The 16,441-nt window shown below is 37.4% G+C and overlaps 1 protein-coding gene and 1 long non-coding RNA gene across 2 annotated transcripts; one reads left to right on the top strand and one right to left on the bottom strand.

The window, feature by feature from the left end:
- Positions 1 to 4,939: 4,939 nt before the first annotated feature.
- On the top strand, positions 4,940 to 6,729 carry LOC132642563 (uncharacterized). Its single transcript, XR_009583237.1, has 3 exons — positions 4,940 to 5,127; positions 5,557 to 5,603; positions 6,415 to 6,729. It is a non-coding gene; the product is annotated as an uncharacterized LOC132642563 (long non-coding RNA).
- Positions 6,730 to 12,774: 6,045 nt separating this feature from the next.
- Positions 12,775 to 13,648, bottom strand: LOC132642562 (putative B3 domain-containing protein REM15). The gene is made up of 2 exons (XM_060359687.1): positions 13,406 to 13,648; positions 12,775 to 13,303 (listed from the first exon to the last, which is right to left on the bottom strand). The coding sequence occupies exons 1-2, from the start codon at positions 13,529 to 13,531 to the stop codon at positions 13,082 to 13,084; spliced, it is 348 nt and encodes a 115-aa protein (XP_060215670.1). The 5' UTR covers positions 13,532 to 13,648; the 3' UTR covers positions 12,775 to 13,081.
- Positions 13,649 to 16,441: the final 2,793 nt, after the last annotated feature.

Below are 16,441 nucleotides of genomic sequence, written 5' to 3'. Positions count from 1 at the left end.
TCATCCCGTCCTGAAGTGAAGCCGTCAAGCACTCCTTAACTAAATGTAGCCCCAGCCCACGCACAAACCGGTGCACGTGATCTCCCATATTAGCTATCATGGCAGGGTCATACCTGGCCAATGAGTTAAAACGAAGACTGTATTCTCGAAAGCTCATATTTCCCTGTCTAAGGTTCAAGAACATATCGGCTCGAGCCTGTCGAACTTCCGGCAGTAAGAAATGTCGCAGAAATGCCTAAGTAAATTCCTGCCAAACCGGGGGAGGGGCATTTGCTCCCCTCGAAGATATCCAACTACTATACCACAGAACTGCTACATCCCGCAATCTGTATGAAGCCAATTCCACTAACTCTGTATCCGAAGCATGTATGATTCTCAGTGTCCTCAGCATCTCATCTATAAAGCTCTGCGGGTCCTCCACCGGTTTCGATCCATAAAACTCCAGAGGTTTCAGGGTAATAAAGTCATGAGCCCTTGCACTCACCGCCCTGTCTCCCGGGTCTACATCTTGCCGCTGAACCTGTGCGGCAACTAGCTGAGTCAATAACTGGATGGCCTCTGTCATCTGCTGGCCCGGAGCTGCTGGCGGTGGAACTGGATGTGCTGGGGCTGGAGCTGGAACTCTTTCCTGCTCGGCTGATACAGGGGAAACAGGAGGAGTCTGACGGGGAGCTTCATTATAGGACTCGTCTTCTTCTGGCTCCCGTTCAACTCTGCTTCCAGCCGCCAACTTGCCCTTCTGGGCCGCCGTAGTCTTCCTCTTCTTCGGCATTACTGAAACCGTAACATAGAATTAAGAAAAGAACAAGGAAGCCTGGTAACATAGCTCTATTGCACGATCTAGAGTACAAAGAAGGTAATATTTCCTAAATTCCCTGCAGCCTTTTGCTTAAAAGTGTGGCACGCTACACACCCATAAACAGGACTCTACTGGAAATGGCTCGTAGACAAACCCCTAGGACGAACTGCTCTGATACCACTTCTATCACGACCCAACTAGGGCCGCGACGGGTACCCAATACTTGTACCGAGCACCCCCTATCTCGTATCGTATTCTTATCACTAAGTGGGCCGTATGCACTATACCATATCCTTTTTTTTTCTTCCATTGCTTACTATTAACATCAGTAGCATAATTATAAACATAGGCAATTAAACTTTGCCAGTACATTATACAGCGACAAGGACCCTCAAGAGTAAAAAACATCTAACTGTACATATCTATCTACGAGCCTCTAAACATAGTACACATATACATAACAAGGGCCGAGTACTGCCGTGCCCGAATATATACACAAAATAGTACCAAGGAACTGAGGCTCCGAGACAACTGGAGCGCCGCTATAGTAATGCTGATGAAGCTCCTAGGAGTCAAGCCTGTCTACCTGCTGACCTGCGCGGCATGAAACGCAGCGTCCACAAGAAGGGACGTCAGTACGAATAGTGTACCGAGTATGTAAGGCATGGAAAAATAATGCAAGCCGAACCATAGAGCTTGAATAAAAATATCATGGGATCATAGGACATATAATGAAATAAGAAAGTAACCTGTACATAGGAATGCCCTTTCAGGCCAGATACCATGCATGCTTGTCTGTCTTTGGAAAACATTTCTTTTTCATAGACATAGAAAATAGAACTTATATTATGTCATGTCTTATCATATCATATCATATCGTATCAAATCATATGAGATCATGTCATATCATATTGTGTCATAGCATAGCAGGACATAGCATAACACCGAACAATGTCGGCTCGCCCACATAGCACCGAAATACATCGGCTCGCCCATATATCCCGCGTCCGGGCATCCCGCATCCGGGATGATAAGCCAGCTGACCAGGTGGCAATGAAACATGTTTCCCAAGACATGCCCAAGAAACACTCTCTTAGCACCTACCCAAGACATACCAAATGGTTGCGGATGATCATCGGTCACATAATCCTGCATCTGATCATTGAATTCATACTCCTTCAACACATCTTCAATACTTCTCTATTCTGCCGCACTCTTAACCACAATATCATTCTATATTGCCATCAAGGCAGAACAAAAAAATACATCCATAATGACGTCTGATGGATCATAGTATTCAAGGTAATCAATGCTACGGCTCCGCATCAGTGCCATTAATTCAGTAACGTGCTGCAAAAAAAAATTGTTCCTATCACTAAATACATGCATCAAAAATTATGTTTAAATGACTAATAGGAAGTTAACTTACATCATCTGTTAACCAGTTGCTGGGTCTGCTGAGGTACTTGAACCATTTAAAGTCCATGTTCACGGTATAACCAATGTGCTATTCATCAGACCTCATGTTGATCCACCTAAGGTAAGCTCTCTTCTTCTCAAGATCTTTTTTTTTTTTTTGTAGAGGTCAAGCGTCTTCACATTTTTATCGGCTGAACCCTCAGGACTTTGCTCATATATACCTCCTTTCAAATTACTCTTCCCACGCTGTAATATTCTATGAAGAATGGTATCATGTGCCACTCTGATATTTTCCACCTCTTCCATCACCTTATTTAACATAGGTGACTCGTGGACACAACCAACTGTATGCCTTGAGGTACCAACACCTCCTGCTGATACCCCCTCCACATCAACAGAACAAGATGGACCAACTCCATCTCCTAAGCCTTCACCAAAAACATCACCTACACCTATAGCAGCTTCTGCCCTTGTTATTGCCGTCGCCCTTTCCAAATATTTTCTTAGCCAATCAATCCTTTTGTCTGGAAAATCTTGGCCAATTAGAACAAAGTCCCTCATAAATGGTTGATATGTCTATTGATGAGTAGGGACAAGGAAATGATGCACCTCCGTCTGCAGCCATCATAAAAGAAATGCGTTAACGAGCATATAACAAAACCAAACCACTGAAATACATCAAAATTGACAAGGTAGCTTACACCTGCATGGTTCATTATACCATCTCCAAATGGATCAACATGTTGCCATTCAGATAGTACTTTTTTCTTCTGCCATTTTAACATCTTGGGTAAGGACGGCTCAGTTTATTGGGGGATAAGACATCCGATTGACGGTATAGCTTTATATATCCAACACTGACATCAAAAAATTACAATAATTACATAACTAACTTGCCATTTCAGATACACAAAAAAATAGGTAAAAGTGTTACCAGGAAGGCATATGAGAAACCGAGAAAATTATAATGGTATTCCCTCTTGCCATTTTTTTAATTTAGAACTGGTTTCTTCATATCCTTATGCAAGACATCCACTAGAAACTCAAAGCTCTTTCTTCCCCATAGATAATTCTGGAAACAAAAATCTAAATTGTCGGCCATCTTTATCGTCCAAAGGTCAATGTCCTTGGTGTTGGCACGACACATGATTACGGTATGAACATAGTACGCCAAGCTCATCTTTATCCTCTCTGTTGAATTTAGTTTTGAAGACCTTAATTTAAAGAATTCGGCAGAGCAACGAAGTCCAGTCATGATAGCAAATTTGTTTAAGCCAAAACAAATTGGCTTGCCGTAGACAAGGAACCATACCTCATGCTTCTTGTCGCATTCCATTATTCTACGAATGAGAATATTGTGAACTAGTTCCCCGTTGAAGCTCCAATCTTGGTTCATTTTCATGAAAGGACCAAATCACGTCTCCTCGAAATCATGCATAATATTCAATTCTAGTAACGTGTTCTTGAACTCTTCCAACTTGCCCATAGAACATCTTTAGGTCATCTTAGTTGGGCCCACCCATGGATTCCGAAATTGTCTTGAATCCGTAGGACGATATGTTGATGGCCCTCACACAGTCGAGTATTGAGGGTTTATGTAGATCCTCTTCATTTACAACATCATCCTTTACATGTTGAGTAAACATAAAATTTAATTATATTGCAAATTGAAGAGAGAGAGAGAGAGAGAGAGAGAGAGAGAGAGAGAGATAGATAGATAGAGAGAGAGAGAGAGAGAGAGAGAGAGCCACAAACCTCATTTTTAACCAATAAAAGATTGAATATTTATTGACCATTTCAGCTGTAAATTTCCATACAAGCAATTCAAACAACAAAGACATATGATAGGATAACCACCAAAGTAATCAAGACCCATAAAATCATGTGGGGGGTTAATCTTTAAAGATACATAGACATACCTCAAGGGTGGTTTCTTGATCCTTTTCACCCTCACTCTAGTCACCGGCACCTTCATCCAATTCGTCTGCTTCGTTCTCACCATCAGCCTTTTCCTCTTCAACTGCAACCACTCCATCTCCATCCCTTTCACCATCAACCTTTTTCTCTTCAACTGCAACCACACCATCTCTATCCCTTTCACCATCAGCCTTGTCATCTTCAACTAAATCCATTTTATCTCCATCTTTCTCACCATCAGCCTTGTCCTCTTCGCCTACATTCAATTCATTTCCATCTTTCTCACCATCAGCCTTGTCCTCTTCGCCTACATTCAATTCATTTCTATCTTTCTCACCATTAGCCTTGTCCTCTTCGCCTACATTCAATTCATTTCTGTTATACCCCGTATTTTTATACGTCGAATTATTCGCAAGAAAATCGACTCAAGGTAAAGACGGGATTATTTTCGGACATGAAATAGGAACTTTTAATTTTCAATTTTAATTAGTACACAAATTGTTTATAAATTTTATTTAGTCTAGAAATATAATTGGAGATTAGGAACTAATTAATTATGATTAGATTATTAAGTAAGGATTAATGATTAATTAAAATTAATTAATTTAATTACCATTTGTGGGCCCCACCCGAAAATAAAAAAAATAATAATAACATTCAAGAAAATCATTTGGTGAGTCATTAGAGGGGGGTGGGGGGGGGGGGGGGTGAGTGTCATTACAAGGGGAACCATACATAAATATGGTTGAACAATGAACAAACAAGCATTTCATTCATTTCTTAAAATTGAAACTTAGAAAAATATATAACTTCCATGGCTGCTCTCGGCTAGCCATGGATGGAGGGAAAAAAAATATTTTGTTGCCATTTTGATTAAGTTTCAAGTGAATTACAAGTTCAAGGAGGTGATAGCAACATTGGATATTGAATTGAGGAAGAAGAAATTGTGAAATTAGAGCAATTAAGTGTAGAAATTCCTCCGAGAAACTTAGGTAAGATTTTCTTATTTTGTGGTGTAATTGTATTAATAGTGTTGTGATGGAAGAATTAAAATTGGATTGGATGAAATTGGAAGTAAGAAAATGCATGAAATCGTTGTTATATGAAATTGTGGGTTGAAAAGGATTAAGAAGGGTTGTTGGATCGTTAGAATTGTTTATGGGCTGAATTGTAAGAATTTGTATGCATATCTCTATTGTTGTCATTGTTGGTATTTCTGCGATAACAGGAGGATAATTGGAAATTCGGGTTAGGCGAATATATAGGGGAAATGCTGCCCGATTTTCTTAAGTCCTTAACTAATGAAAAACCCTAATCAAGAAAGTATAAGTTAAAGAGTGAGTTCTATAAGCGATTGGCTACAGATTTACGAACTAGGAAGTATAGTTTACTAATGATAGCGTTACTCTTATATTAAATAGGCTAAAGGGGCGACGAAGCAAACGAGATTACGATTAATCTTTAACAGGTATGTAAAGTTAACCCTTCTTTCTTTTTGGCATGATCTTTATGAAACGAACAGACGATGTGTATATGATTCAAAAGAAGTTCCTATTCTTAGAGCCACTAGGATGGCTAATGTTCTTGATTTCCAAAAGCTATTTCATTATGTCTTGATACGTGTATATGATTCCAGAAGTTCTATTTGGATATAATCCATAGTGATATTCGAAAGGTACTTGATATGACTATTGTCTTGATTTTCAAATGATAGTTCGTTTTGATTATTCTATTGAGTCTCAAATATGATTTAATTTGCATATGGTTGCTCACTACTCTACTCGTACATGCCTCAATACATCTTTCACTGAGTCCCGGGCCAGGATACGTTTTCGTGCACAGTTTCACTGCATTGTTCACCGAGTCCCTCACTAGAGGGCCGGGTACGGTATATATATATATATATATATATATATATATATATATATATATATAATGGTGTTATGATGTGTTTATGGCTTTATGATGTGTTTATGGTGTTATGATGTGTTTATGGTGTTATGATGTGTTTATGGAGTTATGATGTGTTATGGCGCCAAGGATGGTATGTGGCGACCTTATTCACCGAGTCCCATAATGTGCCGGGTATGATATATAATATTGACATGCATGATTTATGTTTCAAAAGGGCAAGTGTTTTGGTATTCTGGATATTATACTTGTCTCTTGTACTCCCTATTTTAGTTATGATCCTCTTTACTGTATCTCATGCTTTACATACTCAGTACACATTCCATACTGACCCCTTTTCTTCGGGGGGCTGCGTTTCATGCCCGCAGGTACACATAGTCGGTTTGGTGACCCTTCAGTATAGGGCTTCTACTCAGCTGTCTTGGAGAGCTCCGTTGTTCCGGAGTCTAGGCTTTTGGTACAGATCTTATGATGTATATGTATATGTTTATCCAGGGGTACGGCGGGGCCCTGTCCCGCCATATTTCACTATCGATACTCTTAGAGGTCTGTAGATATATGTGTGGGTTATGTATAAGTTTGTTCAGCTGTGTCTATTCGATGTGCTATGGATATGTTCGAATGTAGTGGCAGCCTTGTCGGCTTGCGTATCATTTCATGATTTGATTAGTTGTGACTCCTCAGAAGACATTTTATCTGGATATATATACATGACAACGTTATGAACCTTGGAGTTCTTTTGCAAGTTTCCATATTGTTCTTAGATTCAGTTTGACTATATCCAACAGGTACGTATACGAGTGTCCAGGTCGGGCACTAGTCATGGCCCACGGGGTTGGGTCGTGACAATTTCCATCTTTCTCACAATCAACCTTGTCCTTTTCACCTACATTCAATTCATTTCCAACTTTCTCACCATCAACCTTGTCCTTTTCACCTACATCCACTTCATCTCCTTCTTTTCCACAATCATCCTTGTGATCGGCACCTCATTCAGATTCCTCTCTTTCATTGTCACTCTTATCCATGTCATCGAATTTTTGATCTTCCTTTTCAATCTCAGCCTCGTCGTTAGCAACTACATTATTTACACTTTCAATAGTGTTAACTTCGACTTCTTTTCTAGATCTTGTTCTTGGATGGTTTTCCACCGTTTGTTGTTCCTTAAATTTCCTCTACCTTTTCACCTTTTCATCATCATTATTGCCCCCTTTACTCAATTTTTGTCCAATATCAGGGTTCTCCGACTCTTGATTGACTTTTTGTAAGTTTTCTAAAGAGTTACCGGTGGCATTCATGTCCCCCCTTTCTGTTGAAGATGTCACGACCCAACCCCGTGGGCCGCGACCAGTGCCCTAGCTGGGCACCTATACGTACCCGATACCCAAATTAGCATATTATCAGAATAATAATATAATAATAACATTAATGGATGCTACAGAATTTAGCAGAAGAGCAGACTTGGCACACAGAAGCCGATAAGGCTGTTATATAACAAAACATCCCAAACATATGTACAGAACCCACACAGATGTATCCACAGACCTCTACAGAACATATCATAATCATAAGACGGGACAGGGCCCCGTCATACCCTGAACAAAGTACATATCCAGATAGCAGTGACAGACTGTACCAAAAGATGGGCTCTGTAGAAGAGAGCGCCCCAAAATAGCAGAAATGGGATCCTAAACGTGCGGATCAGCAAACCTGTCGTCCGTACCTGCGCGGCATGAAAACGCAGCCCCCGAAGAAAGGGGGTCAGTACGAAATATGTACTGAATATGTAAAGCGGAATCACAGAAGTCAAATCATAATGATTACAGAAAATGGGTACAAAATCCAGAGTGTCAAATGTATATTTCCAAATCAGACAGAATGTGTACAGAAACATATGTCATATCATATCATATCCGGTCCCTGCCACGGGACTCGGCAGACAGAATATGGCCACCCTCCCGACGCTGGTGCCACTATATAGAGGAATCAGAAAAAGGGGCGTGGCCCCGTATCATATAATGTCATATCAAAATGGCCATAACAGATCAGATCAGAATAGGCGGACATGGCACAACATACTCCACAGACCCATGTACGCGTATACTTGCCCCCTCACATCGGGACGCGGCGAACAATGCAGAGAATTACGCTTGACAACATATCCTGGCCCGGGCTCAGTGTGGGAAACATTGGGACATCCACGAATGGAGTAGTGAGAGACTAATGCAATTTAAAAATATAATAAATGTTTTCAAAGACTCGATGAAGCGTATCAAAGACAAACAAATCCAATGGGGTCGGACGGAATCATAATAAATGTATTTCGGATATCATAATAAATTACAGAAGTATAACTTTCCCGAAGTCATTCCGAGTGTCAAAATAATTTATAATATTTAACAGAATATTTAAAATAATATTCGTTAAGCGATTAGTAGGGTAATTAAAACATTTCTTTCAAAAATCGCTTAAAAAGGAAGCTTTAACACATTAGGGGCAAAAACGTAAATAGTGGGCCCGCCTCAGAACAAATAAGGCGGCGGGCTCAAATTGTGCCCTCTAAACATATAATATCATCTACGAAGGTTATACAGACATCCTATGACTTTCTGAGTAATTTAGAGCACAATTGCATAATTTCAGAAAAAGCGTATCAAAATGGTTCAATTCTACTGAAGGAAAAACTGAAATTTTGTCTTGCGGATTCCGAGGGCCAAGAGGTCCTTCGAGGCCCGGATCCGACCCTAATACACTAAGGGCATGCCAAGGGAAGAATTGGGTTTGCTTTACATACCTTTCACGCTCCTTAAGCCTTTCCAAACTCACTTCCCGTTTCGTCGAAAAACTGCAATTGGTCAAGTTTACCAATTGTGAGTTATTAATGCCATTATTACAACTTTAATCATATTTGGCTACCGAAATTCTGGCAGCACTTCCCCTATACATATGGCACCCCGAGAATTCAACTCGGCTAGAAATCATCAACAACAACCCAAACGACGACATTAACATCAACAAAGAACATTAAGAACACAAATATCCTTCAACTAGACATTTTTCTCACAAGTTGACATAACCTTCCTTTCAATCCAAACTTTCACTAATATCAATAATTTCACATTCATCAACAATCAAGATCATCACCATATAGTTCTAGATACATTTAATATCGTTTGCCTTAAGATATACACTTGATATACATAATATACAATTGTCCGCCAAAGTCTTAACTTATGCAAAACATCAAATCTTTGGCATGCAATTCCATAACAAGTTTCCAACTTCCAAATTCATCAATGATTATCACCATTAACAACCAAACAACTTCATTTCCTTAATGTCGGAAAATCATACTAAAACGACATAAGTTTCTACGTTCCAATTCAATACAAACTTATATCATTCTAACTTCATTTCTATGCCAAGCATTACAACAACACTCCAATACGCTAAACAAACTTAATCAATTCCACTCCATAGCCAACATACCACACGGCCATATGCTTATTTTTCCATATCAACTAAATTCATCCAACTTTCAATTCCCACATGCATTTCATCACAATCATAACTAGAATATAACATAAATTCAATACAATTTGGCTATACAACATGCATATACACACGGCTACAAGCCATATACCAAACCCACATTGCAAACTTCCATTTCTTCATACAATCAACACATTTCCATATACTACAACACAATCAAAACTTCACAACACAATAAAAAGGTAGAAATTCATACCTTTTCTTCAAGTTTCCTTCACTTGGAGATGTAGTCACTTTGATGATTCTAATGCTCCCCACTCCAATCCAACTATACCAAGTTACAAAGGAACCTTGACTTAGTAGGAAATCAACAAGAAATAAATTTTTGAAGCAAGATTTTTGGTACCTATTTTTTCCTAGCAAACCCGAAACCCTCTTCTTTCTCCTCTTCTATTTTTTTGTTCTTGGTTATCTCCTTTCATACTTATCATAGTCTTCAATTATATAAGTATTGAAGTGCTTGGTCACATGACCAAGCACATGACCCATAAAATGGGCTTGGACCAAGCCAAAGTGGCCGGCCAAGCACCCCATTCTGGGCCTCACTTTGCTTCAATTATTTTTTGAGCCCAATACTTATGGATCACATTTTGTAATTCCCGAAACTAATTTCCAAAATTCCAAAATTACCCTTAACCTTGTCCCACACTTTCATGACTCTATTCTTTCATGCATAATTCCTATGTTCAACAAAATATCAAATTGATCTTATATCTCAAGAATCCAATGTAATTCAAGTCTTTCCAAACGTGTGAAAACACGGGTCATAACAGAAGATCTCGTTTTGCGACGTTTTACTGGTGGTTGTGGAGGGTTTGCTACTGGTGCCGGTTCTTGAGGGTTTTCTACTGTTGTCAGTTCTGGAGGGTTTTCTACTGGTGCTGGTTCTGCGCTGCCACAACACCATTTTATATCGCTCCTCGTCACATGTCCTGGTACAATGTTTTTTACCTTTGGTCTCGCCATAGTAGATTTTTGTGTTTTAGCGGGTAGAGAAATCAGAGGAGAAGGAAGAGAGAAGGTCGGGTTCCAAAATGGGAGAGGAGTGTGAATGTTTTGAAATCAAACACTTTAGTATTTTAATGTAGCAGTGGGAATAAACCTTTTTTTATTTTTTTATTTCTCGCTTATTTTAGTTTTATTAAAATTCACAACTTAATTGATCCGTCAAGTTATTTCATTTGATGGTCCATTAAGTGAAACATAGGAAATGGAAGGAAATAGAAGTTTTAGACAATAATAATCACTTTTTTGGGTGTTAAAGCCACAGAACAAGATATTATATGTGATAACATGTACAACCAAGCTGTTTTAGTTGAGTTTTAACAACAAATTCACTACTCAAGCACATTTCATTAGTTACTTAACTTACTCCTACGTTGGACGAACTAGTTGTGGTGTAGCAGCTTGTGCTTTGTGGGATAGTGCCATTTACCAAGTCACAAATCTTTTCATGTGCAATTGTATAAAATCATCTACGGTCCTCAGTGGTGTGTATTATGAGTTGATTTGAGCTATTTATTTATTTAAATAATAATTTATTTATTGGTCTGCCCCCACAACAGGTTCTGGACAATTGCATTTGGACGAACACAACTAAACAGATGTGGCTATTCCAGCTAAGTGGTGACGAATCATCTTTTCGACCCACCTGTTCTTGTGTTCGAATCATGCGAGTCTCCCTTATTTTTGTTTTATTAATATTCACTACTTGGTTGATCCGTCAATTTATTTCATCTGATGGTCAGCTAAGTGAAACATTTGAAAAAGGAAGAAAATAGAGGATTTAGACAATAATAATCACTTTTTTTGACTTTGTTTTAACAACAAGTTCACTATTTTTCTAATAATTTTTTTTTGAATGCTAATAAAAAAGAATTGTGGTGGTGCAGAGATGCTTCAAACTTCATTCGTTTTTTAAAAAACAGATTTTATTTTGTAACATAACTTAGTAAAATTAAATTTCAAATGGCGCAAATTTTTCTAACAGTTGTATGATTAATCCTTTTTTTTTTGGTTAGTATATATTTTTATAATATTTATTTGTTTTAGTTGAATGTCATTCAAAAACAACTTAGACTATGTAAAGGTCCCATTACATTACTTCAAACTTCATTGACTTTAAAAATGTAGAAACTTCATTCACACGCAGGTTAACTACATCTCTTGACCAGATTTGTTAGCCTATTCCAGCAAACAAGGCATATTGGAGTATTCTCATTCTTCATAATGGAACAAAAACTCCAAATAAAAACTGACTTGTTCGCTGGTTAAGCTACCAAACCCGGGCAAGTTTTATAGGTAACAACCAATGTCATTTTCAAAACTTATGATTGAATGTAAAATTAGAGAGAAAAGAAGGGGAATGGAGGTGAAAATGATGAAGAGTGAGGGAAATATAGAGTTGCAACCCAGTGTAAACATAGAATAGGGGGGTTTGAAAAGACTAAAAGTTTTTCGAGAAACTAAAAGGTCTTTTATGAAATTTTGAAGGTTCATTTTCCCTCCACTAAATTCCAATTCATTTTTCTTTACACATTCTTTTTGGAAATACAAAACAGTTTTTCGAGAAAGTAAAAGGTCTTTTCTGAAATTTTCATTTCAGTTTCCCTCCAATAAGAATGTGCAAGTCTTTCATACTTAACTTGGTTGATCCATCGAATGGAATTATTTGATGGTCAACTAAGTAAACATTAGGAATTACATAGATTCTTTTTTTGGATGGTCATACGCACATCAAATGATGGGTTTTCCATTCCACGTCTTTTCTTTTGATTTTTTTATTGTGTGAGAGTGTTTGCCAGGGTTCTATATACACACACACACACACACACCTTGAAACACTGAAATAACATTTTCCCTCCACTAAGAATTACTATTCATTTTAGTTTCCCTCCAAATCAATTAAGGTAAATTATTCAACGAACTTGGTCAAATGTAATCATTAATTTCATGGTCATCTAAGTTTACCACTTAACAACATTTCCTGTTTTATGTGGCTAAATTCACTACTTAACCAGATTTACTCAACTAATGTAAGTGTTGTATGAGTTGATTTTAATCATTTTTTATTTATTTATAATCGGCTAAATTATTCTAACAAAAAGCACAAAATTATATTGAGTACTATTAAAATTCACAACTTGGTTGATCCGTCAAGTTTATACATCTGATGGTCAACTAAGTGAAACATAAGAAAAGGAAGGAAATAGAGTTTGCTGCAAAGATGAAGAGTTAGGTTTAACTTCAAGAAAAAATAATCACCCCACTAGCACCACATGTAGAAGGTAATGAGAACTCAACACATTGACAAAAATAAAAAATAAAAATAATAAAATATTGTGAACAAATAGCATGATGTAAATTCTGAAGATCAACATCTGATTACGATAAAAATTTCACCAAATTACATTAAAAACATCAATATCAAGACAAGCCCTAGTCTATCAAAAAAGGATTATCAACTGTTCCTTCTCCTTTCACTTAAATTTCGAAGGCAACAACTGTTACGTTAGTACCCACCAAGGAAATCTTGAGGATACATCCTGCCCTGATATTATTACTTTGAACAAAAGAACTCCATCCTTCCCTAAGTTGTCTTCGAGCACCAACAGTCAAAGTTGCAACCCAAGGTTCGCCACGGAAGTCGAGAAGTGCAGTATGCGCATTTGGTGGAAGATGTTCATAATTTTTTTTGGGAATATACTGCAGAAAAGTATAAAGTGTTAATATTAAAACAGTAAATAATGATGCAAGTTAATGAATGAAAAGTTCAAAGGAACTTGCTTTAAGGCCATGGCAAAATACCAGATCATCATGTTTGATGTATGAGTCGGCCATGAACACTTCAAACGATGCAAGTATTTGACCTTCGTTTTCAAAATCGATGTCAGGCATATCTTCACTATCAATGGATGAATAAGATATGTCCATTCGTATTCACTTCCTTATTTTTTTGTCTTTGTTTGTCTGTGTATGAGAGGGTTCTTTATGTATATGAGAGTTTTTGGTAAGGGTTCTTTAAAAGATGTCCATTCGTATTCGCTTCCTTTTTTTTTGTCTTTGTTTGGTCTGTGTATGAGAATTTTTCTTAAGAGTTCTTTATGTATATATATACACACCAAAAAAAATCATTTTCCCTCCGCTAATAATTCATTATGTTTAGTTTACCCCTTAAAACTGTTGAGAGCGCCACGTGGCAAAAGATGGGATATTTGAACACTTGTATAATTTTATTGACTGACAAAAAAAATGTCATACTTGGTTGATCCTTCAATTTAGTCATATGATGGTCCACTAAATAGACCATAGGAATTTGAAAAATCAGAGAATTTAGGCTAGACTAACAACTTTTTTGTGTTAAGACCAATATAAAAAAATGCTAAATATGATAGCATGTCCAACTACTTTGTTTAGATTGGATTAAAACGATTAACTGACTACTTATCCACATTTATGTGGCTACCTCCTTCACTAGACGAACTTGTTATCGCGCAGTAGGTGGTGTATCGTGTGCTAGTGTAGTTACAATACTTTTAACCAAGTCACAAATCTTTCACGTGAAATTGTATCAAATCATCTAAGGTCCTTTAGTGGTGTGTATTATGTGTAGATTTGAGCCATTTATTTATTTAAATAATAATTTATTTATTTGGTCTGCCCCCACAATAGGTTCGGGACAAGTGCATGTGGACTAACATGACTAAACAAATGTGGCTATTGTAGCCGAGTGGTGATGAGTCATCTTTTTGACCACCTGTTCCCGTGTTCGAATCCTGCGAGTCTCCCTTATTTTTGTTTTATTAATATTCACGACTTGGTTGATCCGTCAAGTTGTTTCGTCTGATAGTTAGCTAAGTGAAATATTGGAAAAAGGAAGGAAATAGAGGATTTAGACAATAATAATCACTTTTTTTTTTTTTTTTTGTGTAAAAGTCACATAACAAGTTATATGTGATAACATGTACAACCAAGCTGTTTTGGTTGAGTTTTAACAACAAATTCACTACTCAAACACATTTCCTTAGTTACTTAACTTACTCTTACGTTGGACGAACTAGTTGTGGTGTAGTAGCTTGTGCTTTGCAGGATAGTGCCATTTACCAAGTCACAAATCTTTTCACGTGAAATTGTATAAAATCATCTAAGGTCCTTTAGTGGTGTGTATTATGAGTTGATTTGAGCTATTTATATAAATAATAATTAATTTATTGGTTTTCCCCCACAATAGGTTCTGGACAAATGCATTTGGACTAACAGGACTTAACATATGTGGCTAATCCAGCCGAGTGGTGAAGAGTCATCCTTTCGACCACCTGTTCCCGTGTTTGAATCCTGTGAGTCTCCCTTATTTTTGTTTTATTAATATTCCCAACTATGTTGATCCGTCAAGTTGTTTCATCTGATGGTCAGCTAAGTGACATACTGGAAAAGGGAAGGAAATAGAGAATTTAGACAATTATAATCACTTTTTTGTGTCTAAAAGCCACATAACAAGATGTTATATGTGATAACATGTACAACCAAACTTTTTTGGTTGAGTTTTAACAACAAATTCAGTACTCAAACACATTTCCTCATTTACTTAACTTAATCCTATGTTGGAAGAACTAGTTATGGTGTAGTAGCTTGTGCTTTGCGGGATAGTGCCATTTACCAAGTCACAAAATTTTTCACGTGCAATTGTATAAAATCATCTTTTAATCATCTAAGGTCCTTTAGTGGTATGTATTATGAGTTTGTTTAACAACAAGATATTATACATGATAACATGTACAACCACGCTGGGTTTAGTATTAACTTTTAAACATTGAAATGTTAAGATCGGGTAAATTCTTTCAACAGTTGCGTGATCAATCCTTTTTATTTTAAAAGACATTTTCACTTTATTTAGCTTATTACCTTGAGTATTAATGACGTTAAACAATGTAACTAATTATGTGCTGAAATTAGCTATGAAATGAATAAAACTAAAGTAAATTACAACTTCATTAATCTAAATAAACAAAATAAGGATAAATACAGCCCATTGACATGCCACCTGACATCTAACAAAAAACACAAATTAAACCCTACACAAAAATAGGAACTCTCACAAAGAAAGGAACTCTCACAAAGAAGGCCAAAATAGAGTGACACATGAAATTTTAATGGAACCACGAACACAACCACACTAGGTGGCGGAGCTGTCTAGTAACTTGGCGACCGATTTGGGGCTGGCCTTGGGAGCTTGCGACTGTTGGACAGAGTTACTGTTGTCATCAGAAATCTCGATGATCTTTTTCTCTTTGCCCTTGGTGGCAAGGCTCTCCGGTGGGGGACCATCCTTGTGTAGTGAGAACAGGGTGGTGAGTGGAGTAGGGTTCAAAAATATTTTGTTTACGTAGTCCCTGTCCATGTCATGAACAATTCTAGCAAGCATTTCGTGTTACACATCGAAAATTTTAGCGTCGTTTGTGTCGTGAGTAAACTAAAGTAAGCTCGGAGAGGTCATGGAACCCTTATAAGGTTAAGGAATACTCTTAACAAGTGTTAAGAAAGTGTCTAAAGGTTCTACAATTGAGCAAATCGAAGAAAATAAGTTTGTCAAAAATTTGGAAAAATTTTGGTAGAATTTTGGACAAAAGTTTTTGGTCAACTTCCGAGAGGTATATCTCCTGGGATATCAGGAGTTTTGAGGTGTTTCATGGGCCTAAAAGGAAGTTCGTTGAGTGTAGTTTACAACAAAATAAATCATTCGTCAATACGATATCAGAGTAGGAAGTTATGGGTATTTTAAAACAGACTGTCAGAAGCCTGCGTACCTACGCGGAAATTCTAGAAACTACTTAAGAGGCCCACCAA

This window comes from Lycium barbarum, chromosome 5, assembly GCF_019175385.1.
Source record: "Lycium barbarum isolate Lr01 chromosome 5, ASM1917538v2, whole genome shotgun sequence".
NCBI classification, from domain to species: domain Eukaryota; kingdom Viridiplantae; phylum Streptophyta; class Magnoliopsida; order Solanales; family Solanaceae; genus Lycium; species Lycium barbarum.
The sequence above is the reverse complement of the archived record's forward strand: the minus strand, read 5'-3'. Positions and strand labels throughout refer to the sequence as shown.

Coding starts and splice junctions, on each gene's coding strand:
- LOC132642562 (XM_060359687.1), bottom strand. CDS start 13,531: ATGGACATATCTTATTCATCCATTGATAGTGAAGATATGCCTGACATC. Junction 13,304..13,405: donor ACATCAAACATGATGATCTG/GTATTTTGCCAT, acceptor ACTTTTCTGCAG/TATATTCCCAAAAAAAATTA.